The sequence below is a fragment of the Triturus cristatus genome, chromosome 2_2, assembly GCF_964204655.1.
Source record: "Triturus cristatus chromosome 2_2, aTriCri1.1, whole genome shotgun sequence".
Lineage (NCBI taxonomy): Eukaryota > Metazoa > Chordata > Amphibia > Caudata > Salamandridae > Triturus > Triturus cristatus.
Genome location: NC_140582.1, coordinates 845761943 through 845786554, shown reverse-complemented (window position 1 = coordinate 845786554; position 24612 = coordinate 845761943). Strand labels below are relative to the sequence as shown.

The 24612-nt window shown below is 46.0% G+C and overlaps 1 protein-coding gene across 11 annotated transcripts in view; it reads left to right on the top strand.

Annotated features, from left to right (window-relative positions):
* Positions 1–24612, top strand: part of LIMCH1 (LIM and calponin homology domains 1) — an 860130-nt gene that overhangs the window by 632848 nt on the left and 202670 nt on the right. For 7 of the 11 annotated variants that reach the window (XM_085642189.1, XM_085642188.1, XM_085642187.1 and 4 more), the window contains 4 exons: positions 1698–2003; positions 3190–3429; positions 4741–4776; positions 10096–10222. In XM_085642189.1, the coding sequence (XP_085498315.1) occupies positions 1698–2003; positions 3190–3429; positions 4741–4776; positions 10096–10222 (709 nt within the window). The remainder of the gene's footprint in view (positions 1–1697; positions 2004–3189; positions 3430–4740; positions 4777–10095; positions 10223–24612) is intronic. The other 4 variants (XM_085642190.1, XM_085642184.1, XM_085642186.1 and 1 more) reach the window with 1 other exon arrangement.

Below are 24612 nucleotides of genomic sequence, written 5' to 3'. Positions count from 1 at the left end.
CCCACAAAGGGTTGTCCCTTTTTTTTTTTTAAACCCTTCAACACATATATTCACCAAAAAGGACATTGCGATTGAGGCTAGCCATTTTTCTAAAGGTTAAAAGAAGTTGGAAGGCTTTCGGATTAATCCTCTGGGCTAGCAAATGATACATTAAGAAATGAAGGCCTTTCCTGCTAAGGATCTGACATAGACCCAAGTTGTATTTTTTCAGATCTGGCCAAAGAACTTTGCCCAGCTGTCAACTGTCTTTAAATTAGATATTTAAATGCGAAAAAAGTGATTTAAGTATTTGCTTTAGCTCGTAAGAAACTATGAGCTAGTCTATTGGGTACACTATCTGTTTGGTGGAAAAAATTGTATTTAAGGCCGCTTTTGAACAGGTCTTTGAATGAAAATGTGAAGGCAGAAGACGGTTCAGAAGATAACAAGCAAAGAAATATGTTTCCAGTCTTATTTAGAAAATGTCAGTGACATTTGTGTTTTTTTTTTTTTTTTTTTTTAAACCCTGCACCTAAATAAGCAGGCACTGGTTCAAACCGCTTATTAATTCAAAGACATAGATGAGCTAAAATATTTAGGCATTGTTGTCTGCAGCATGTTCACTTCCTTTTTCTGATGTCATCTCTTAGACCCCAGAATTATGGACCACTCTGATGTGATCGTGGGGCAGGCTATCTCAAAATCCAATTTCTCATTATCTATGTTAGTTTAATTTTCTTATACTTCTGGATGAGGGTCAAATGTCATGTCTTCTTAGATCGTCTTTGCATCATCTTACTAATTTTCAAATATTTATTGGGACGTGACTATAGACGGTTCTTTGAGGTTTTCTGTTGAGTGTTTCAGCATTCATGGACCAGAGACTGCTAGGAATGATAATAGTAATGTTGAGTTTTACAATGGTGTAAATATGTCTTGTGTATGAAATACAGGGTACATTTCAGATAGCTGTTTATTTTATGATGTCAAAATGGGAAGTCCCTTCAGTAATAAAAATCAGACTGATGAGTTGATCAACAAAAAACAGCCAGCCAGCCTTGGCCATCTGCCTTTGGATGACTTCTAAGCAAGCTTACGTGCTTAGTGCCTCTGTTTCTAAAATAAAGCTGCGTCTTGTCTGCATACTGTTTAACAGAGCTGTTGCTAGCTGTTAACCTGGTATCTTGGCTGAGAGACTTGGACATTAACAAGTACCAGAGACAGGTTGGAACCTTAAGGAACCTGGTTGCTAATTAGAATTTCTCTTTGCACTCGGATTTCATCCTTCCAGAAATGCTGACTCGGAACATCAAATTTTCTATAGTGAAATGGTAAAATCCACCTTTACCAGTTTGGTTATTCCATGATCAGCTGGGAACTTTTAGGTGTGTTAATGCTACTAACTCACTACTGTCTGCTTGCAAATACACTGTATTTTGGTAAGTGTCGTGTTTATTTGCTGCGGGTGTGCTGCAGATGTATTTAGCCTTGAAAGATCAGTAAAACCTTCATACATTGAAAGCGTTGGGTATTGTTTGTCAAGTTTGTTTGCTAGTTGCACGTTTTGCAAAATGTGACTGAGTGTGAGCAGAATGTTCCTGCTGATCCGTCCGTGATTGCAAAGGCACTTTCTCACGTAGACATAGTTGTGTGCCACTGTTCTGGGCCTATATTTCTTTTGATTTCCTGAGAGTAACTGTGACCCTGCCTTCCTTTAGCAGTAGCGTGCCAATGCCTGCCGCCGCTGCACATTGTCATATAACGGCATCACCTAGTTCCATAAACAACACTTTTCCGACGGAAGAAAGCATTCAATTGCTTAGAGTTGAAAGCCAGAGAAACATTGAAAATGAGGATGGCAGGAGAACTCCTGATCCAGAGAAGGATGACATGATGATGAGGAGAACTGGGGCAGTTCAGAAGCTGAGCAGCCCTGGCTTGAGACACTTCCTTCCAGTTCCTTTCACCAAGAAGAAAGAGGACCCCACCATGGGACCAATGAAAACTGACAAACCGGTTAGAAGGTTAGAGCATGTTCTTTTCGAGAAGATGTTGGGCTTGCGTGTATTAAATTGGAATGGCTAAATAACCCATCTCGTTAGTAAATGCTTAGAAAACATGGTCACTGAGGTGACGCGTGTAAAGGGTGAACATACTGGGCGGAAGTAACAACAAGATACCACTTATAAATGTCCAATACCCTTAGGGATAGGCTAGAGCTTTAGCAACTTCTGTTAAAAACATTGAAAAATAGTTATTTTTATTCTCACTGCATGAAAGGTATTTTCAAAGGAATTTCAGTGAGCACCTTGTATGGGAAGATTGAGGCTTATGAAGATTTCAGACTCTGTAGCAATGCACGTGACAGGTAAATTGGGAATTCCCGAAATAGTGGTAGATTCAGAACATTCTACAAACCACAGCAGGTATGAGCCGATGAGCGGTGAACTAAACATTGATAACAGCCCATTCATGTTTTTGATTTGGATACACTTTACTAAATAGTTGAAGCACAGTGCATTAAATAATAAAACCAAAGACACCTGTTATGTACTGTAATCCTCAGCTATGAACTCTATTAGCAATGCCTTTACCGTTTTATACTGGAAGAAGATGCACCTTAGGTAGACTCTCTCCTAAAAAAGAAGGGAAAAGTCCTTAGATCAGAAATAATTTTTTGACAATAGCCTATGTTGCCATTTTTGACACAGCTGGCTTCCAGACCAGGCCAAAAAAAACTACTGAGCTATAGATTCCACTGCAAAGGTCATTGATCAGGTCTGGAGTTTCGGATAGGTGATCACCGTAAGAGGAATCATCAAAGTATAGACAATGGGGAGTGCCCAGTAATGACCATAGATCAGTTGTACCGTCTTAGGGTGACTAAGATGGTACAAGGATAGCCAAACTTTTTAATTCACCCCCTTCGTATTTATTGTACTGAAAAACTATTAAATACTTAAAAGGAGTCTTGCATCATGATAGGTGTTGAGATGGCAAATCCATGACCAAGGGTATTCAAGAATGTCTCTGCACGCAGTAAGACCATCATGTTATCTGGTGGCTCCTTCACTCGTGAACTAGACATATTGCAATGTATGCCTGACGGGAACTGGTTTTCTAGACTTTATTGGTGCCATAACATTCAGTTTATTTATATACAAGTATTTATTGGGTTGTTTGAAACTAAATCCACATTTCCTTTCCTAGCACCACAAAATCCCCCTCAAGCCCGCTTGATGAGCTTGGGCAAGCACTTTTGCCAATAAGGTCCGAAAGTCTTCCGAAATTTGCCACACTGCCCCAGCCCTCCGAAGTAACCGAGGGAGATCAGCACCTGGAGACAGCAGAAGATGCCGAGCATGACCTCCGACCTTTAGTCTCCCCTCGGAAACATACCACCTTAAATCAGAATTCCCCATGCCAGGCTGCAGAAGAAGCCCGAGAAACGTAAGCCCAGATTGAAGTGCTGAGGTTGGAGCAGCTTGCATGAGTGTGAAGGTTTGCTCTCTCCTCCCTTTGCAGTGTTTACTCTTTTTGTGGAGTGAAGATATCGACAGTGGATTTTAACATCTTACTTAAAAAGTGTGCACTAATACTCTGAGGAGCATCAGTTTGAAATAATTAATTTGGTTGTAAATGTTTTTGCTGTGCCTTCGTGAAAGGAAAAAAAACTTTTTGAGTCTTATTATTAAAACACTGAATACTAATAAAATGTGTCTTGTTTTATACTTTTGAACATGTTAAACTTCTTTAGACTAGTAGGATGGTATTGTGCTGGGTGGCCAGTTGAGCCTAGTACTTTTATGAGCGTGCAGTAAGTAGGGAGGTACATTATTTTAGAGGGCCACACAGGAGTTGTAAAAAGTTGTACAAATCCGGGCAATCCGTACAAACCGAAAGAGAGGTGTCTGTTTGCCAGCCACCAGGCCTGTAGAAATGCACCTCTTTGTGCAATGCATCAGCCTCTATTTGACATGTTCTGTGGACACCAAAATGATGCCTTAAGCTTGCTGCCGGGAAGCACTCTCATTGTGTGTTTGTTTTGAATGTCCAGGAAACGAGAGCATGTTGCTGGTTGTGATGTGCACCGTCCTAATGGTTTGATCTCGGGGGATTTGATTGAAATATTTTGCCTGTCTCACTAGGGCAGCGTGACAGTGGCACGTCCCTGGCAGCTCCATTCAAAGCCCCGCACCACGCGTCATGCTTCCGCCCCCGTTGTCCCTCACTCGTTCATTTTCTATAGACTCTGCTGACAGAAGGGTCATTTCAGCATTTCCAGAATAATATCGAAATAGGAGTATTTACTGCTGAATCTTTTGTGTGTTTATTCCACATGTGAACAGTATATTTTACAAGCATCCGTGTGTTGAGAAGCGGGCTGTGCTTCTGCACTGTTAACATGACGGGCACTGTAGAGCGGGCTCACCACAGGCGTTTTATGGACTTTTAACAGACTCTTTTCAGGTCACAACTTAAGGTAGGTACTGATAAGGTTATGCATTTCAATGCTCTTACAATTGTTTTCAGCAGCACAGCAGTAATGCTTCTAATCCTGTTTTATCGGATCCCTAGAAAGATTATGCTTTGCACCCCGGTGGTTCAACATTCTGAAATGGGTATGACCTGTGTACTTAGTCCAGACAGTGTGCATGAAAAGAATCGATTCTAGGGTCATGCAGTGTACTGTGTACTGTGTTCTGACTGTTTTTTTTTCTCATTCAGCGTATCCATCTAATGTTTTATTTGCTCTTGTAGACTCAGCCCAAGAATTGCTCTGTCTGATGACACAGAGTAAGTTTTGCCATTTGCTCACAAACTGAATTAAACTGCATGCTTTAATAACTTACTAATGGGCCACGTCGTAAAGAACGTGTCTATCCTTTTGTATCGTCGTCCGTTTTGTCAGACAAGCTTTTTCTTCCTGGTTGGAATGCAATTTATTGCAGCAAACCTTGAAACGTAACCTGCATGTAGACACTAATGTGCTTTTTGTCCGCTATTTTCTTTTTCTGTTTTTTGGGAGTGATGCGTGGTTGTTGGGCTGTTTTTCTCTTTGCTTAATCTCTATTGAACTGTCAAAACCGGCCTCAAATGGAAGACATGTGAAGATGGCTGCTAATTTAGATAGAACCAACATGTTAATTTAGTAGAAACTTCTATATTACAGTAAAACAAGTAGACCCCTGACTCACCTAGGAATGGTATGGGTCTCCGCTGTCTGAAGTCAAACAATTTGGATTTTTACTCCTCTTGGGTTGATTGATTTTGGCACTGTGAATTCATTTGTCTTTTGTCACTAAATATGAGGCCAGAATCTGAGGGGAATGTGGTATAATTAGTGTTTTGATCCATTTTTAGTATTGACGTAAGTTGTAGTATGTCATGCACAGAAGGAGTGATATAGCGCTGTATAGTTGCTCCGTTCTGAGACCTTTCATTAGACTAACCAGAGGTTGTATGTGAAAGTGGTCTGATGATTATTTTGAAGTCCTACAGATCTCATAATAAAATGACATTAAGACAACTGTTAGTTTTTGTTCAAGGAACAGAGCAAAAAGATGACATGGAACAGAAAGCAAAAAAATAACTTGTGCCGAAATTTCATTCCGAAGAGATGCCACTCTGTCTCAGTGTAATAAACTTCGTAAACAACAATGTTGTTTTGCTTAAGTCTTAAGAAAAATAGTTTGAGAAAAGCAGTTCTCAAACTGGGGAAGTAAACTCTTGGAGCAATCCTTGAAATGAAAACTCAGAAACCACCAGTCAGAAAATCATATAGTTTTCTGCAATTGCAGAACAAATTACGTTGTGAATCTGTGTCTGCACATGCTCAGCACCACAATACTGTACTCGGGTGTTAGTGTACAAAGTGGCTGTGTGCAATCTACCACAGTAGAACAAGTCTGAGATTTGTGAGAATTTTCAATGTGAGACCTTTTAAGTAAATAATTGGTGCCTGCGACCTAAAGTATCCCTACGCTATGCATAGCAGAGGCCAAAACTAATGATTGGGCTGAGAACGTTTGACCTCTTATCAGGAAGAATTAAAGGGGCAATTTGAAGCATATCAAGAAAAGGCAAGATTTTATTTCCAGATTCATCTCATGAGTATTGAAGGGACCAATATCACGGAGAGGGCAAGGGGCTGTTCAAGGCGCCGAATGAGGCATATCTTTAGTTGCCATTCCTCACGCTCCAGGATCACTGTTTACTAGGACATTGATCTGAGTTCAGGCACAGAAGTCGCTAGTTGCAGGTTCTGTAATTGTTTAAAAGCAACACTTGTATGTCTGCACCAGTGTGGGTATGTAACGATGTTTGCGGATACTGGCCACGAGCCTGCATTGACTCTGGTGCAGTGACTCCTATCTGGACAGCAGCTGAGGCGAAAAGTGACTAGCAGAGTCTTCGAAAAGATTACTGGGAGGAACACCGACTGTTTAAAATGTTTGTGTTTAAGCTAGGAACATATTTGACTTTCTTTAAGGCGTGAATTACTGGTATATTTAGTTATTAGTTTTAAAGTGCAGCTGTTCTCATCTGTAATTTAGTCAGAGTTTAACCCATTGATTCCTTTGTCGCACAGTGTATTGTCTTATTGCTGTCAGGGTAAGCAGGATGCTTCTAGTATTCATTCCGTAGTTGCTTAACCCTAGCGCCAGGAAGCTCTTCTCTGAAAAGTGTGTGCTATACAGACAATGTCACTGACAGGCAGCATGTGACATTTATATATGAATCATAAATAAACAGACTTGTTATCGGTAGTAAAGGCCAATACTCGCAATTGCTGACCATAGCTGCAATTAATGATTAAAAGTTGGTGATCTGTCCTTTTTGGAAGATTGTTATAAATGACAATTGTATTTATTCTCGTTGTATTAATGTGTTCGTGGGATCATGTTTATTTTAATTTGGCTATTTGGAACTCTTTGGTACAGAATGTTTGATTTTACCTGTGTTGGTTCAGGTTACCGCTCTTACAGTTCCTTTGTAGATCATATACAGCCAAATAGTGCTGAACAATTCATTTACTTAATCTAATTTTCAAACGAGGCCTCTGAAAGGATTTTTGGGTGGAAGAATTGGCTGTTCTTAAACCAAAAGCGCAGCAGGAGAAATTACATCACGCACACATTTTAACCTTCATAATACCATATGTTTGAGATCACACAACACATGACAAGATAACATCACAAAAACCTTCTACGTAAAATTCAAAAACTCATGTCATACTTACCCCAAAAAAGTAGACCGTTTGGAATGAAAAGCCATCCAAAAGCGTTGCAAGCACTAGTTGCTGCGGGAATGAGACCCCTGGAATTAGATACACGTGTATTTTGTTATTCCTATGTGGTTTTTCACTATGCTTTGTAGGACATAAACCTTATATGTAGCGTGATTGTTGAGCATGTGTGGTTGTGCATCAATTTCTGTGGACTGAATTTTACTCATGCAAAATGGCTCCTTCAGTGTTCCACTTGCTAGGGCTACTTTTGTATGCCTGTGGTGCTAATACTTGTTGCAATGGCCCTCTCCGTGATATGCAGTGGATGGGTGACTGGTGCTCAAGCTGGCTGCCCCCACCCTGCTTGGAAATGCCAGGAACCTCTTTGGATCTGCATGGCCTCTGTGTCCTTTGTGACTTTGCAGTGCTTGAATACAGTTACTCGATTAAGAGATACAATGAGCATGCGTTTGTAACCTTCCATTGCAAAGTAACTTTCCATGGCAAAGCTTAATTATTATGCATGTCTGTTTTGTACAATGACCATTATTTAATATGTTTTTTCTACAAAAGTGCGCAAGATAAACCTTTGCTACTGTGATTGTTTTGATTTTAAAAACCAATTACAATAGGTCAGCAATCAGCGAAATTCAAGTTCACACCTCAGTCAATTGCTCAGAGAGTAAATCATATCTGCAATCAAACATCAGTGTAAAGTCAACTATCACTCAAATAGTCCAACATTTATCGATAAAGTTCACAAATCGACTTTGTGTCCTCAGTGGAGTTCCAAGTTTACATTTACACTGTTAGTTCAACATTTAAACCCACTGGATAGATAAATTGATCCTCATATTTAGGGCCTCGGTCACACTGTGTCTAGGAGCGGTATCTCCTCCTTTTTATTGTGTGCTTCTGGTGTCCATCCTTCCTGGGTATCTATTGCTGGGCAAAGATAATTGTTTTGTTATTTACAAATATTTTTGGGGAGATCAGTTTTGTTCTCGATCCCTTAGGAAATGTAATCCAGGGAAGTAGATCTGAATCTAGAACTAAGGCAGCGTGAACGTGATCTTTGATCTGTTTCGGAGAAGCTGTGAATCAGTCTGTATGGACTTTATCAGTGACAGTCGAGTAGGTGTGCAGGTTCAGAAAATTTACTTTCTGACACTGCTGGTGGGGTGAGAGATAGTGACAGAACATTATCCCACATTACATGAAACTGTAATAAAACCTCATTAAATTTGAAAGTTGTATCCACCTTTATGGTATACAAAATCTGAAAAAAGAAGGCCCTGGCTGCTTGATATGCCATGTTGCTGGTATGGTACTTTGCATTGTGTCAGTGTATCTTGTAACTGTACAGATATTCCTTAAATGATGGTGTTAATTTGAGATATAAGTTGTAACCATGAAACAGCTTTTCTAACTAGTGAACAATCATTTCATGGAAAAGACCAGTGGCACCAATAAGCCAGTAGTATCTGTGGAACAAGGTGATTAAATACTTCTGTCTGAAATAAGCCCTGGGAGAAGCCAAAGGTTGCATATATTTTGACATCTGAGAACTTTTGTTTTCAGCTACAATTTATGGTTATTCATAAAGCCATGCTTACCAGTCTACTTTGCTGCTCAAAGAAATGTAATGTATGGCAGGAAAACGAACTATGATTTTTTTTCTTTTTTCACTAAAAGCTTTTGTTAAGCAGCTGATCTAAAATATTAATATGTTAAACCACAGATTTGGAATGAAAAATCCACAAAACGGGTCTTGGATGAGAAATATAACCTATACATTGACCTTTAATGGATTCCTATCCCAACAAAGCAAGTGGCTATGTCTTAACTTTTTTTTCTGAAATCAACATTAAATTGACTTTTTCAGGAGATTTTTCATGCAGAAGATGTTTTGAATAAGAACTACACCAGAGATCTAACTTGACCATATATTGCTATTTCCTGACGTGCAAATTAATAATTTTTGCTTCATTCTATTCTTGGAATTCAAATTTTGTACACACCTACTTTTGTACATTTTTGGACCATGAACATTGTACGTGTGTAGGTAAACATGTTGGAGCAGCAGGGCTGCGCTTGTTGTCCTTCATTACATTTACTTCTGAGATGTATTTGTTTGCTACCATTCGAAATCTTCCCAAGAAAGCGTAGATTTCTATCTAATTTTTGGATCGGACCGATGCCTTTTATTACTATTTCTGGTAATTCATGAGGGGCATGAGGTTCTGTGACCTTCACTTGCAACACTTTGTCTCTCTGGTGGTTTCCCGCACCTGCGCCCAGTATCTTTTCAGCAGTCATATCATTGATGTCTCTGGTACTTTGTCTTCACCAGCTCAGCACACAAGTGAAGTGTAATAAAATAGGGCTGAGAAAGGACACTTTTTTTTTAACTGCGCTTTGAACCAAAATTCAAAACAGCAGCAATGTATAATAGCTGGTTTTCTTCTCCACTTCTCGAACTGCAGTTCAGAGGAACTCGCAGTGAGTGAACTCATTCCAGCAGGCCTCAATTCGTGTGAATGGATAGCACCTCAAATGCTGCCATGGAAGCGTTTCCAAGCAGGTCTTAGAAAGTGTAGCCGTTAATTGTGGTATTATTTACATTGTTTTGCAAGAAGGAATGTACCAGTGGAGTCTTCTTAATAAAGTCATTGCACATCAGTATGAGAGGTCTCTGACATATCACCTCCTTATGCTAACTGCCTTCGGTGCCTGAGTTTTGGTTACTGTGTAATGTGGAGTCCACTTCTTGGGTCATTGTGCATACGTTTGGTTTTGGGCTGATACCCAGTGGTTGGCCTGAAGCATGTGTTTGTGCCGTTAGTTCTGCGATTACCGCTGACTCATTTTACTCTGTTTTTCAGGAGCATGAGTATGTTTGACGTAAGGTGTGATGAGGCGGCCACTACGCAGCCCCACAGTAGAGTGCACCAGGAGCAGCTTCAGAACGTGAATAATCTGCTGAAGGAGGAGGATGATCAGTGGCAAGATGTGAGTACCTCAATGCACCCCATGGCCATGCTGCATACCACCTCACGGGGAGGGACATTTGTGATTTTGTTCTCTCTAAGAGTTGGAGTTCATTTTATGTTGGCTAGGGCTGTTTTTAACATAGAATGTTGGTGTCATGACTGTTCATACAGTACAGGTGCGGGTATCCGAGCACTTTACATACGAGCTGAGGAAGACATAGGTAAATAGCTGTGCGAGAAAAAAAATAAAGATCAGGAACAAAATAATATATTGGCAGGCGACACTGAGATCGAAGCATATGCCACGTAGTGGATTAAACAGCAAAACAAGATAGGAGACAAGAGGAGCGAAACTTCTAGTTCAGCGCAGTGTTCAACAGTAAGGCTTTCACTTCCCTTTTGAAGACAAATGTTGAGGGAATCAGTCTTGTTTCCACAGGTAGGGGGTTCCATATTCTCGGGGGAATTCCAGAGAAAGTACGATTGTAGGTTTTTATTTTTTTAAATTTCTTCGTCTTGAGCAGAAGTGTGCTAGTGCTCCTAGCGGGCCGGGAGGCTCCCTATAGTTCGAGCTTATTTGCCACGTAAAGGGGAGTGTTGTAGTGTAGTGCTCTATGAGTCATACATGCAATTTTTAACTGGATCCTTGATTCAAACAGGAGCCAGTTGAGCGATTTCAGGTCCGGAGAGATGTGGTTGGTTTTCCTAGAGCCAGTGATGAGTCTAGTCGCAGCATTTAGCAATGCTTTATTGGGGGCTAAGCTGAGTTTCGGAAGCCCGCATACAGTAGCACTGCTGTATTTTAGTCTGGAGATGACTAGTGCTTCCACTGCAGAATTGAAGTCATCTTGGGGAAGGTAGGGTTTGAGTCTTCTTAGGATGCTCAGTTGGTAGTTGGCTCCTTTCGTAGATACTCTGATGTAATCCTGCATGTTTAGGTTCTTATCGAGCACAATTCCTAGTGATTTCATGGAATCAATGATGTGAGGTGTGCAGTTCAGTGCTGAGGTTTTAAAGATATTTCTCAACAATCGTGGCTTGCTTAGCGGGAGAAATGAGGAGGAATTCCGTTTTAAGGGCATTTAGTTTGAGGTGGTAAGATGTTAGCCAACTAAGAGTTTTGTGCAGGGTTCCGTTGAGTGACTTGATATCTTCAGGGGAGACGATTTTCAAGTCCAGCTGGGTGTCGTCCGCGTACTTGTGATATTGGATGTTTGAGTCTTTGAGGATTACAGTGAGTGGTTCCATGAAGAGGTTGAAGAGCGTGGGGGAGAGCGAGGACCCCTGAGGCACACCCAGCGAGCAGGGGCTGAATTTGGATAGTGTTTGATTGGATTTGATTCTCTGAGTTCTATTGTTGAGAAAAGAGGCAAACCATTTTGGAACAGGGCCTGAGAGCCCCATCCTACATTCCAATAGGCTCAGTAGATTGTCATGTTTGACAGTGTCAAATGCTGATGAGAGATCAAGTAGTATGAGTAGGCAAGACTCGTTCTGGTCAAGCAGGGTTAGCGCGTCGTCTACTATATGAATGATGGCCATTTCAGTGCTGTGGCCGGGACGGAAGCCCGATTTGGAATTGGTCAAGCAGTTGAAATTGCTCAATGTGTTTGCGCAGTTGTTCGTGTACACATTTCTCAAGTAGTTTTGTCAGGGTAGGGATGTTTGTGATTGGCCGATAGTTATTCAAGTTCTCACTAGCCTCTCCATTTCCATTTCTAACTTAGCCTTAGTTCCTTCTACTTTTACTGTACTTGGAGAGCTTAATATTCATTTAAATGACCCCCTTGATCATTTGGCCAAAGAGCTCTCAACGAACCTTTAAGCATTTCAACTTATTCAAAAAGGATTCATACCTACCCATATTAAAGGTCATCTTCTTGACCCGGTTTTTAGCAACTTACAACAATTGGTGGTTGGGACTCCTATTCCACTTCCATGGACAGACCATTTTCTGATCCCCTTAGTTTGGGAAGGGTGTGGTCCCACCTCTCCCCCTAATAAAATACCAGTGCTGGCACCAAATTGGTCGAAGTTTTCACCTTGCCTCTGGACCACTGTTCTTGAAGCTTCTAGACCAACTAATACTGCCGGCCTGGATCTGGCCATTGATAATTTTAATCACTGGATCACAAGTACACTGGATTTAGTCATCCCCAACAGACACGTCTATAGGAAATGCAAACCAAAGGAGGCGCCCTGGTTCTCCACTAAACTAAGAGAATTAAAACAAATGTGTAGAAGATCAGAGAGAAGATAGCGGCAAAACTATTCCGAATCCAGGAAACTAGATTATAGGAAATTAATTAGAGTGTATAAGATTGAAATTAAAATTGCCCAAGCCATTTTCTATGAGGAGAAAATTACCTCGGCCTCAAACTCTCCTAAGGAGATCTTCCAAATTGTTAAAACCTTAGTAACCTTACCTCAGAAAGCCCACATTTTAGAGGGGGCTCAAACCCGCTGCAACAATCTTGCAGAATTTTTCCATCGAAAAATTCTGAATATTTACCTATCTTTTCCAGTTTCTCATAATGACTCAAGTGTATGTCAAATGACAGAATCGGTCGAGGAGCCTCAGTTTTCATTAGAGCAATTTCCTCTCCTAGATTCCACCTCACTCGACCTGATCATGTCTAAGGTAACTTCAGGCTCTCCCATTGATCCTGCTCGTCCTCAGTCACTTGCCTTGGTCACTAATACTATTCGTCCCGTCATCCTCGATATATTAAATTTATCTATTTCTTCCGGTGTGGTCCCTCCTAATTGGAAATGCGCCTGGGTGAAGGCGCTCTTAAAAATACCTTCTCTTGATCAATCCAATCTGACTAATTATCGTCCCATATCTCTCCTTCCAAACTGCTTGAGAAACACGTGAACACCATGTTAGTAGAGTACTTTGAGTCCAATCATCTTCTTCACTACTCTCAAACTGGCTTTCGTCCACAGTTGGGTCCGGAGACTGCCCTTTTAGCTGTAACTGCGGAGGCGAGGAAGATTGTAGATCGGGGCGGCACGGCGGCAATTCTCCTTGACCTTAGTGCCACATTCGACACTGTCAATCATAACATCCTGATGTGCCACCTTAAACACCTTGGTGTTTCCGGCTTGGCCTTAGCTTGGTTTCGATCTTTTCTTACTGATCGTTTTTTTCAGGTGTTTGAAGGAGATGTGGTGTCTAACTAGCTGCCGTTAAGCTGTGGGGTACCTCCGGGCTCGTCCCTGAGCCCCACGTTGTTTAATGTCTATATGAGCCCCCTAGCTGAGATTGTCCATCCTTTCGGCTTAAAAATTGTCACCTATGCAGATGACACTCAGCTCGTGGTGGCATTAAACCACCCCGAGAGGTCATCTGGCTCTCTGGGTCCTTGCCTAGAAGCAGTTGCCGGATGGATGGAACTTTCCTGCCTCAAGCTTAACGGGGATAAGACCGAGCTCATGTTTCTCAGCAACTCCCTCCCCATCAACCCGGTCTCTTTCTGGCCGGACTGTCTTGGTCCCGCCCCAGATCCTAAACCCCAGATTAAGAGCCTGGGGTTATGGCTTGATAGTGCTCTTAGTTTTGATTTCCAGGCCACTAAGCTTTCAGCCACCTGCTTTGGCCTCATGAGGCTATTGCGTAAGATCCTTCCTCTTCTTCCCTTCCACGCGAGGAGGATTATGGTCCAGGCCCTGATTCTTTCTCGCCTGGACTATGGTAATGCCCTTTACCTGGGATCTCCTCATTTTACCTCACATAAGCTTCAGGTGATCCAGAACTGTGCGGCTCGCCTGCTTCTTCAGATCCCTCGCAGGCAATCGGCTGAACCTGCATTGAGGAACCTTCATTGGCTCCCTGTCAGAGCACGAATACAATTCAAGGCCATGTGCTTGGCACACACAGCCTTTAGGCGTAAGGGCCCGGCCATTGTCCATTCTCTCATCACTCCTTACCATCCGTTGCGTAATCTTCGTTCTAGTTCCTCTTTGTTGGCTGTTGCTGTCAAAATACAAAGATCTAGATGGGGTGGTCACTCTTTCAATGCTGCTAATCTCTGGAATGCCCTTCCGCACAATCTATCGACTTTTTGGAAACTTCTGAAAACCTACCTCTTTAAGGACTCCCCTTAAGCTTTCTAACCACTATCCTTATCTCACGTCTGCAGCGCTGGGAGGGCTCAGGGTAGCCATGCGCTATGTAAGTGTAATTTCATTCAAGTCTTCAGGGTCTACTGTGGGTTTTTTTAGAATTGGGAGAACTAGGCCCTCCTTTAGGCAGTGTTATTGGTTCACTACAGTCCATCACTTACAGCACCTTTGTGGAAGTCCTGGTTAATTTAATAAGTGTGTACACTTACCTTTTTCATAAAAGGTTAAAAAATAGATGCCTTCAACATGAAGTCCACAAAATGAGGTAAAAACTACAATATTACAGAAAACCTTTAAAAACACGCCTTTTCATCCTGCATGCCTTTTGTTAACGCCCTCGGGAAGTAAAGACTTGTATACTATTCATTGTCGGTACACTGAACTAGATCTGCCATGTACACAAATGGCCTTTGTCCCAGAATCTGAGCAAAAATTCTGAATAGGTCTGCTTGCTTTAAATGTAGCCCACGGCAACTACAAATTATTAAAATTGTTACTCTCGTTGTATTTGTCTGGAAAACAAATGCGCCTGGCTCATCTCAGACTGCCGAGAACATCAGGTGTACTTGAAATACCTGGACTTGGACCAATAGTTCAGATGTACTGAGGGTTGTTCCTTTGTGGCCCTTTGGTAGCATTTAATTGTTTCGCTGCTCGGCTTTGCCATTACTTAGCCGACAGGTCAGCAAGTGAATCTACCTCACAGTGATCAGAACAGAGACTTAGTAGTCCGCCCCTAGGTACTTTGGAGCGGTGGCTTGGAATGCTGTATATGCAGCCATTTGTTTCCAGGAGGAGCCTAGTGATGGGCGAGAGCATGAAGCGGGTGGACTGGCATGTAAGATGGTGCGCATATGCGGGGCCCTAGTCTCTTCCATTTGTAGACGGGGAAAAACGTGGAAAGGACTCTTACTTTAATTGCATCACAAATGGAGTAAGGTGTTTTTTGCTGGATGCGGGATGCGGTGGAGCTAGAGTTTCTAGCATTATAACCAGCAGTTGTACGTATCTTTCAGAAGTTGTAAAAGATGCCCCCAAAATAGAAAAGACTGATCTAAAACAGTTAAATGCGGACTAAAGGTCTCTTTAATTCGCTTGTGCGGTCTGTCAGCAAATAAGTAAAAAAAAAAAACGTACCATACAAAAATGCATATTAGAGAAAGGGTGAATCTTAAGATTAGTACACAGACCAACACATATGTATCTGCGCAGTGAGAAGTGAAAAGATGTCTTTGGGAGGAGGAGCCTAGCGCGCATCCAAGATGGTCGCGTGAGCACAGGGCTCCCCGGACCCTTTCTGCTCCTCGGAATAAATCCTGAGACTATCCTGAGTTGGTGTATGGAATCTGAGAGAAGAAGACCAGCTGACTATATATCTCTTTCCAAAATTCTAATCGGACCTGGGAATCCTGAGTTATCGTCGCCGGAACTTTTGGGACCCACCCGACGGAGGAGGCCGGGGTGGAGGTGACCCGTGGGGCCGGGCTGCAATTGAACAACAGCGGCCTCAGCGCGGTGCCAGTCACCGATTCAGCACTTTCGGTTTCGATTTTGGCCTTCAGGAGATCAGCTGGCGTGCGTGCTCAAGGTGGCGGGGTGCCTCTTGGGCCTCTGCCCGAGGTTTGCTTCCATCTGCTACGGACGGGTCTGACGCCTCCGACCCCTACACCGACAGTTTGTGATCCTTTCTCTGGCACCCGTGCACCCCTTGATCGGAGGTCCCATTGAGTGACGGCGCTCACATGGCGGGCAAAGGGGGACCGGAGGGGCGCAAGACCAAGGCCTCACTACGCGGGGGAGCGGTCCAGAGCAACAACATGGACCGCTATACCCAGGGCAGGGGGTCCCCTGGCGCTGCTGGCCTCTCCCCGGATGCTGCGGGGGGAGGCACGACCGTCGCTGCGGAACCTTCCCTACAGGACATTATGGGCGCCATCGAGGGCATCAGGGAAACTATCGCGACGCAATATGAGGCCCTGGCCCGTAAGATCGACACTGTCGCGATCGACGTCACCCTGATTCGGGCCGACCTCTCTAAAACCAACGAGAAGGTCCAGGCCCTTGATACACGGACCTCCACCTTGGGTGCGGAGGTGTCGGATCTGCGGGCCGCGCTTGGGGACATTAGAGTGGTCAACGACCACATGGCCCGGCGGCTTGAGGACTTCGAGGGACGGGCCCGACGCAACAATATCCGTATCATTGGGGTACCGGAGTCCTCCGACAGCCGCCCGGTGGACCTCGTGGTCGAGGAACTTATCCTGCAGCAGCTGTCCCCGGTTGGCCTAAGTAAATTCTTCGCTGTGGAGCGGGCCCATCGGGTTCCTGGCGGCCGGCCGCGGCCGGGGGCCCCCCCGAGGCCTATCGTGGCTAAACTGTTCCACTACAGGGACCGCGATGCTATTCTGCAGGCTTCACGGACCCGTGGCCCGGTCCGCTACGAGAACTCGATCGTCAACTTTTACCCGGACTTCACGCAACTGGTCCAGAAACAGCGGATGGGATTCCAGGGGGTGAAGCGCCGTCTCCGCGAGCTAGGCCTGAAGTATTCGATGCTCTACCCGGCGAAACTTCGAGTGGAGCATGGAGAGCGGACAGTCTTTTTTGACACTCCTGTGGCCGCAAGTGACTGGCTGGACTCGCTGCCGGACGGGGGTGGCCGGCCCGGGCCCTCTGGGGGCACCGCAGGTGACGGGTCCCCTTAGACTGACCTTTGGTCCTTGCTTTTGCGTTTTTGCACTGTACAGTTGGGTCTTACTTCTTTTGCATACTGTGTTTTACCAGGACCCGTGAGGGGTGCGGGCGGGTTCGGGTCCCTTTCCTCCTCCGGGGTCTTTTTGTAGAATGGGGTTAGCGGGGCGACAGGCACACTGCAAGTTGGGGGGGGTCTTAGGCCCGCAGGGGTGCAGGGTGGGGGGCGGTGGACTTGGGGTGGGGTTGGGGGGGAAGAGGGGTTGTTTAGTTGTGTGTTTTTTGTTTACAGGGCGAGGAATTGATTTTTATCCATATTTGGGAGCGGTGCTGCGGGCTGGGGGCTTCTTGCTCTATTGGAGGGGATGGGGGGAGACGGGTTGAGGCTTATGTCGTGGAACGTCAATGGGTTGGGGGACCGTATTAAGCGGGGTGTTGTACTGCAATATTTGCGCCGTTTGACTCCTGATGTGGTGTTTCTCCAGGAGACGCATTTGGTCGGCAATGTCTGCCATGCGATGCACAGAGGGGGATACCGCCTCGTAGCCCATTCTGGTTTCACAACTGGCTCCAGGGGGGTGGGCATTCTCCTGCGAACCTCCCTTCCGGTGGAGATCACGAGGATAGTCTCGGATGACAGAGGGCGCTATGTGTGTCTGATTGGGAGGTGGGAGGGGCAGCCCCTTACCCTGGTTTCAGTCTACGTCCCCCCGGGCCTCCAGAACTCCACCTTTGCTGATTTGGGTCGAATGCTGCTTGACCTCCCGGACGGCCTCCTGCTCATGGGCGGGGACTTTAATTCTGTGGTTTCGGGTGAACTGGATCGTCACCCACCGAGGACCCTCCCCGCTGCCCAGTCATGGCTGGGTGGGATGTTGGAGACCTTCGGCTTGGTGGATAGTTGGAGACTACTGCATCCGACCCAGTGCCAGTTCACTTTTCATTCGGGGGCGCATGGGAGTCTCTCCAGGTTAGACTACTTCCTTATGCCAGCGGCGCAGACTGGTCGGATTCGAGAGGTCAGACACCTGGCGCGTGGTATCTCCGACCATTCTCCACTGTGGCTTCTCTTTGACACCGGGCCGCGGTCCGCAGGGCGGATAGCTCCCATTAACCCCTGGTACCTGCGGGACCCTGTGACTCGTGACAGCCTGGTTAAGGCCATGGACCAATACTTCAGTGAAAACGAGGGGTCGGTGTCGTCTGCGTTGTCCCTTTGGGAAGCCTTTAAAACTGTTATACGCGGACACGCCCTCGCCCAGATAGTGGTGGCCAAGAAGGTTAGGAGCGAGGCGGTGGTGAAGCTGGAGACTGACGTCTCGGGGCTGGAGTCGGCCTTGGAGGCGAATATTACTCCGGACGGGCTACATGCCCTTAGCCTGAAACAGTTCGAATATAGGTCCCTGGTCACTGACGCGGCCCAAACTATGTATAGGGAGCAGCAGGGCCGATTGTATGACGCGGGGGACAAGGCGGGAAAGTTGATTGCGTGGCTGGACAAAAAGGAGAGAGTGAATCGCGTGGTCCCCGAGTTGCGTGCTGCGGATGGTGGGTGTGTGACTGAACCGGATGAGATTGTGGAATGCTTCGCTGACCACCTCCGGGCGGTGTACTCCCCGGTGACTGACAGGGACGAAGATGACTCTCGCCTCCTATTGAGAGATATTGCTCTGCCCGGCCTGTCCGTTGAGGACCGGGAGCGGCTGGACGCCCCCTTATCGTCGGATGAAATAGCGACCGCGATTCGTTCCCTTCGCTCGGGCAAGGCTATGGGTCCTAACGGTCTGCCCATTGAACTATACAAATTGCGTCCTGATAAGCTTGCGCCCTTCCTCGGCCGCATGTTCCGCGACTCTCTTGCGGCGGGTTCCCTTCCGGCCGACCAGCGCCTGGCCACTATAGTCGTTCTCCCCAAGGAGGGCAAGCCGCGTGACCGCTGTACCTCTTACCGGCCTATTTCACTGCTCAATGCAGAGCCTAAAATCCTGGCGAAAGTCCTGGCCAATCGATTGTTGAGTGTCGTGTGCGACCTTATTCATCCGGACCAATGCGGCTTCATCCCGCACCGCAACACCGCTCTTAACTTGCGGCGTCTGCACGGGGTCCTCGCCAGGGCGGAGCTCCTCACCGAGCCGGCCGTGCTGGTCTCTTTGGATGCCACGATGGCATTTGACACTATTGAGTGGCCATTCCTCTGGGCCGTCTTGGATAAATTCGGCTTTGGGGAGGGATTTATTGGCTGGGTGAGGCTCCTTTACACGGGACCCATGGCTCAAGTGGTGGTGAATGGGCGGGTCTCTCGGCCCTTTGCCCTCGGCAGGGGCACGAGGCAGGGGTGCCCGTTGTCCCCGTTGCTTTTTGCTCTCGCCCTGGAGCCACTCGCTGCCTGGCTCCGTTGGGAGCCCTCGCTTAGAGGGATCCGGTGGGGCCCGGGCTTTGAAGATCGGGTCTCGCTGTATGCGGACGACATTCTCCTGTACCTCACCTCACCGCGGCAGTCACTCAACGTCCTCTTTGACGTTCTGACCTCCTTTGGGAACAATTCGGGTCTCACGATCAATTGGTCTAAATCCTGCGTTTATCCCATCGCTGGTGGTCCTCCTCTCCTGCCGCCTCGGCTCCCGATTCAAATATCTCTGAGCGGCTTTAAGTGCCTGGGGATATACGTTTCGCTGGACCCGGTGGCTCGCTACGCGCAGAATCTTCTGCGTCCACTTCGGCGGCTGCGGGAGGACACGGCCCGGTGGTGCAGGCTGCCCCTGTCCCCGCTGGGTCGGGCCGCGCTGTTTAAAATGATGTCCCTTCCCAGGTTCCTCTATGCACTCCAGAACTCCTTTGACGTTATCCCAGTGGCCTACTTTCGGGAGGTGGAGAGCCTGCAGAGGAGACTGGTGTGGAACGGCCGGGCGCGTATTGCTCTTGCCAAGCTCACTCTCCCCTGGTATGACGGGGGCATCGCGCTTCCTGACATTCGCAGGTACTATTGGGCCTCGCAGCTATCTGCCATTAACCACGCCACGTATGCGCCCGGCTTGAATCCGGCGTATGAGATGGACAAGTTCCTGCTTCCCGGCGGGAACTACAACAGGGCACTTTATTCCCGCCTGGCTGACCGGACCCTTACGGGTCCTACTAAGATTGCTGTGCGGACCTGGAGGGCTGCCACTGCGGCCACGGGCTGGAGTGAGCGAATGACATGTGCTACTCCCTTGTTTGCCTCCGACCGCCTGGGCAGCTTGTGGACCACCAAGGGGTTTGACCAGTGGGACACGATTGGTATCAGCAAAGTGGGAGACCTGTGGCACAAGGGCGCGGTCAAGACTTTCGCGGTGCTCCAGGCCGAATACGAGCTGACCGACAGGGAGTTCTTCCGCTACGCCCAGGTTCGACACGCCCTGCTCTCGGTCTTCGGGGAGGGGACCACGGTCCCTGTTTCCTCGCCCCTCGAGGACCGCGTACTTGACGGACATGTCCCTGATAGTACTATTTCTTTAATTTATAAAAAATTGATTAATCACCGGGCGGATCTCCTGGTGCGCCTTCGGGAGGCTTGGACTGGGGATGGGGTCGAATTGGATGACGAAGACTGGCAGTCTGCACTGTCGTCCCCCAAGGAGGTTGCCATTCCGGCTCGTCTCCGGTTGGTACAGCTCAAGATTCTCCATCGGGTGTATGTTACGGGTCCGCGCTTGGTCGCGATGGGATTTTCCGACGACGGGCTCTGTAAACGAGGCTGCGGGCTCAGCGCCACCTTTCTTCATATCCTTTGGGAGTGTCGCGAGGTGGCGGACTATTGGCGCCGGGTCCACACGGTTATGGGACAGGTCACCGGGGTTGTACTGCTGCCGGAGGTGCGTCGCTGTGTCCTGAATGTGTGGGAGCCCAATGACTACAACGCGGCTCAGACTCGGTGGGCGGCCCTAGGGAACATGATTGCCAAGAGGGATATAGCGCAACTTTGGGGCGCTCAACGGCCGCCCACCGTGTCAGTATGGAAGGAGAATATGGACTGGTGTATGTTTCGGGAGAAGACAGTGTATGTGGCCCGTGGCAAGCCGGGGGCATGGGGTAGAATTTGGGGCCAATGGAATGCGTATCGCGGAGGCATCTGTACGCCCCCCCTGGTAGACACTGATATCGCCATGTCCCCCTGACCCTCGACGGTTCCTGGCGCTTTTTGTAACAACTACATAGGGACGTTCATCTTCCTTGACCCCCCTTTCCCCCCCCCCCTCCGTCCCCGGCCTCCCGGTACTCCTCTCTTTAGCGGATTGCTCAAATGTTCTGACTGGAGTTTCCCGGGGGGAGCCTGAACCGCACTGGTATCCCTCGTAACTCGCCTTTTGTTTTTATTGTTTTTCTTTTGTTTCTGTTACTGTTGGACTGACGCTTGCTGTTCTTCGAGAACTATCTTGAGCCACTGCGGGGCAGTGCCCTGGGAACGGATTGCAACTTTGATATGTGTATATTTCCTTATGTACCTAGCGGCCGGCCCGGGTGGTTGTAGGCCCATACTTGTGACCGAATTGTTGCTCAATAAAAACTTTTTCAAAAAAAAAAAAAAAAAAAAAAAAAAAAAGAAAAGATGTCTTTGCTTTCAAAACTGCACGTAATGCAACTGGGCAACGAAGCTCAACGGAATTTATCAGAAGGCTTGATGTAGCCAGATTACTTAATGCTGCTGCTTAGAGTACATGGAACCTTCCAGACACCACCTCTCTTCCGGTCTCTCACTAGTACAGACCCAACGCATACACAAACGCAGAGCAGGGGGAGCACCTTCTCACACCTGTCTCCTAAAGTCTGCAGCGACCTCACCCCCACCCATCAGAGCAGCCTCCTCTCTTCTAGACTTTCGCAAGAAGCTGAAAACCTGGCTTTTCGAGTGAGCCCCCCGGGGCTTGCCTCGTATCATACACAAGCTACAGAGTGCCTGGATACCCCATGGATGATTAGCAAGCTATAAAACATTTTTAAAAACCAATGACACACCATAACATACCATGGATGATAACGTATTTTCTAAACACTACAGGGCTTGCATCTTCGTGCTTGAAAGCTCTGGACCTTGTAAATGAGCTCCTGCCAGTGCAGCCAATATCGAGCATATATTCTTTCTGTTCACCAGTTCATATGTTCTGCTCTCCTTTTCACTACAGCCTGCATTTGAAGTTGCATTAATTGGTATGTTGTTGTTACTGTCTGCTTCTTGCAAGTCTTTATTTGAAATCCAATGTGTGCCATTGAGGAAACAGCAAAGTAAGTCGAAGGTTAGCAGATTTCCTGGCCACAGGAAATGTTTATTATGAGACCACATAAAAAGCCTTTGTGAAAGAGGCCCACTTGGAATCCCATCACCTTATGCTCTGGAACTCCGCTATTGGCTTAGGTCAGCAGTACCCTTCAGAGCCATGTACCTAATTCTGACAAACCCCACTGACCGCATTCTTATACTGTCTGTTGCTCAGAAGAAGACATCTCAGAATCACAGTCACAAACCTAACCTCTGCTTAGCAAAATAATTTCCAACTAAGCCATCTGTGCCCTGTGGTTGCTAGTGCTGAAGGAGGTACACAACATTGCAGTGTGGTTATAAAGCATCATTTTGATGCCTCTGCTGGCTGGTGATAACACAGACAATGGACTCTTTAAAGTGGGTGAGTTTGGGCAGTTTGTGAGCGGTCAAGCCTTTTACTGCTAGTGGAAGGACCTCACAGAAACTAGCTGAAGGAACGCGTGTTGGGTAAATGGATCAATTGGTCTGTCTGTCTGAAAATTTGCAAACTCCTTCCTTTTGCTTAGATTCAAGCATGAAAAAACGTTTGCAACTGCATGTCTGGTTTTAACAATCCGAGGGAAGGTTTTAGTTTGAAAGCATCATTATGAGCGCCTCTGTATTTCCAATTTGTACACAAAAAGGAGTATTTATCGAAATCAGGATTGTAAGCAAGATTTAATGCATTCATGAGGTTTTTTCCCTTGCGCTAATTTTGACGGTAATCACCTGTCACAATTTGCATTGGGAAAAGTGGTCACAAAAATGCAAAACTTAACAGTAGTCGGTTGTTCCATCAAACTCTGGATTGTCTGATATTCCCAGTCCCAGGAAAATACCCCGCCCTGAGCGCCCTATTTTTCCAGGCCTTACAACCGCCAAAAAATGATGTGGAAGTTTGGTCATGCTTCTTGATTGTGTCCTGTACAATGAATGAATGAATGGATATATTTCCATTGTTTTCATTACTCATCACTTCCACAGTGCTGTGGGTGCTTAATATAAATAAAGTGGAGAAATAAGTTATTTAAAAATATGTTGCAGAATCCTTGGTTTTCAGATTGATTTGAGATGTTCCAGCTAATGCAAGATGGATGTTAATGGCAGACGCGGGTCATCCATGCTGTAGCTAGTGATTCTCAAAGTACGGACCGGGGGCTGCAGGCGGTCCTCCTGGCCTTTACATGCGCCCCCCTGGCCTTTACATGTGGCCCCCTGGTCAACAGCAGACCTGGGCTGTTGTTTACTTGACTCAACACGAACATTACATTTTTTTAAATAAACGGGTAAGCATTTGTTTAAAGGTAAAGTGAAGACATCTTGCAATAAGCCTGTAAAAATATGATACTCTTTTCAAAAGTGTATTTCATTAACATGCAGATCCATTTCTCTTTAGTATATGAGATTATATTGGTGTATTGAGAAGTCATATTTTATAGTTTTCAAACATGAATTTAGAAAGATTTGCCCCCCCCCCCCCCGCCACCCCCACCTTGACAACAATGCCAATTGTGAATTAAGCGGCAAGTCAGGTGAAACGTGCACCCTCTGGGCGGCCTGGGTTCTTTTTATACGTAAACAACATTACAGTTTAAATCAAACACAGGAGAAGGTTTTGTAAAGTGCACATCCTGAAGTCATATATTTCGAGGTCCTCTTATATGTTATAGCGAAGAAAAAGGCGGGGAAGTGAAATAAAACATTTGCCTAGGATCACACAATTTGGTAAGTGGTAAGCCGGGATTAATCCCAAGTCTCCTGATTTCACAGTGTGCAATTCAGCCCCTCGATATATAGATTTAGCTTCACCATACCCCTAACCTCCCCACCCCCAGCCATCCGTTCTGCCCCAGCCCCAACCACCATCCTACTGGCATCAATGTGGACCTCGGTCACATAACAGATCAAACATTTTGGCCCTCTGGGGAAGTGTTTGCGAGTACCCAGGCTCTAAACTAAAGTAATACATTCTGTTAGTTCAGCTGGTATATGAAAACACTTCTTCGTTTTTGAATAGATGTTTTTTCAGAGTTAAATGGAAATGGATAATTTAAAGTAACTTATTTTCTCTGCTTTGCAGAGTGCCCCAGAAAGGCTTTTGTGTTTTTGCTCCGATGCAGAGTTGAACGCAACAAGTATGGACAAAGGGCCCATGGTTTCCGAAACAAAACATTCGCTTCAACATTCCTCTTAGTTCAGACTTTTGAGCTATTGGCCATGAATAATTTGTTGAAGTGAGGGTGTGTGAGCTGTTGACAGGAGAGGAAACGAGACTGGGGAAGGGCAGAGTTTTCATTTCCTAAAAATGCTGCTTC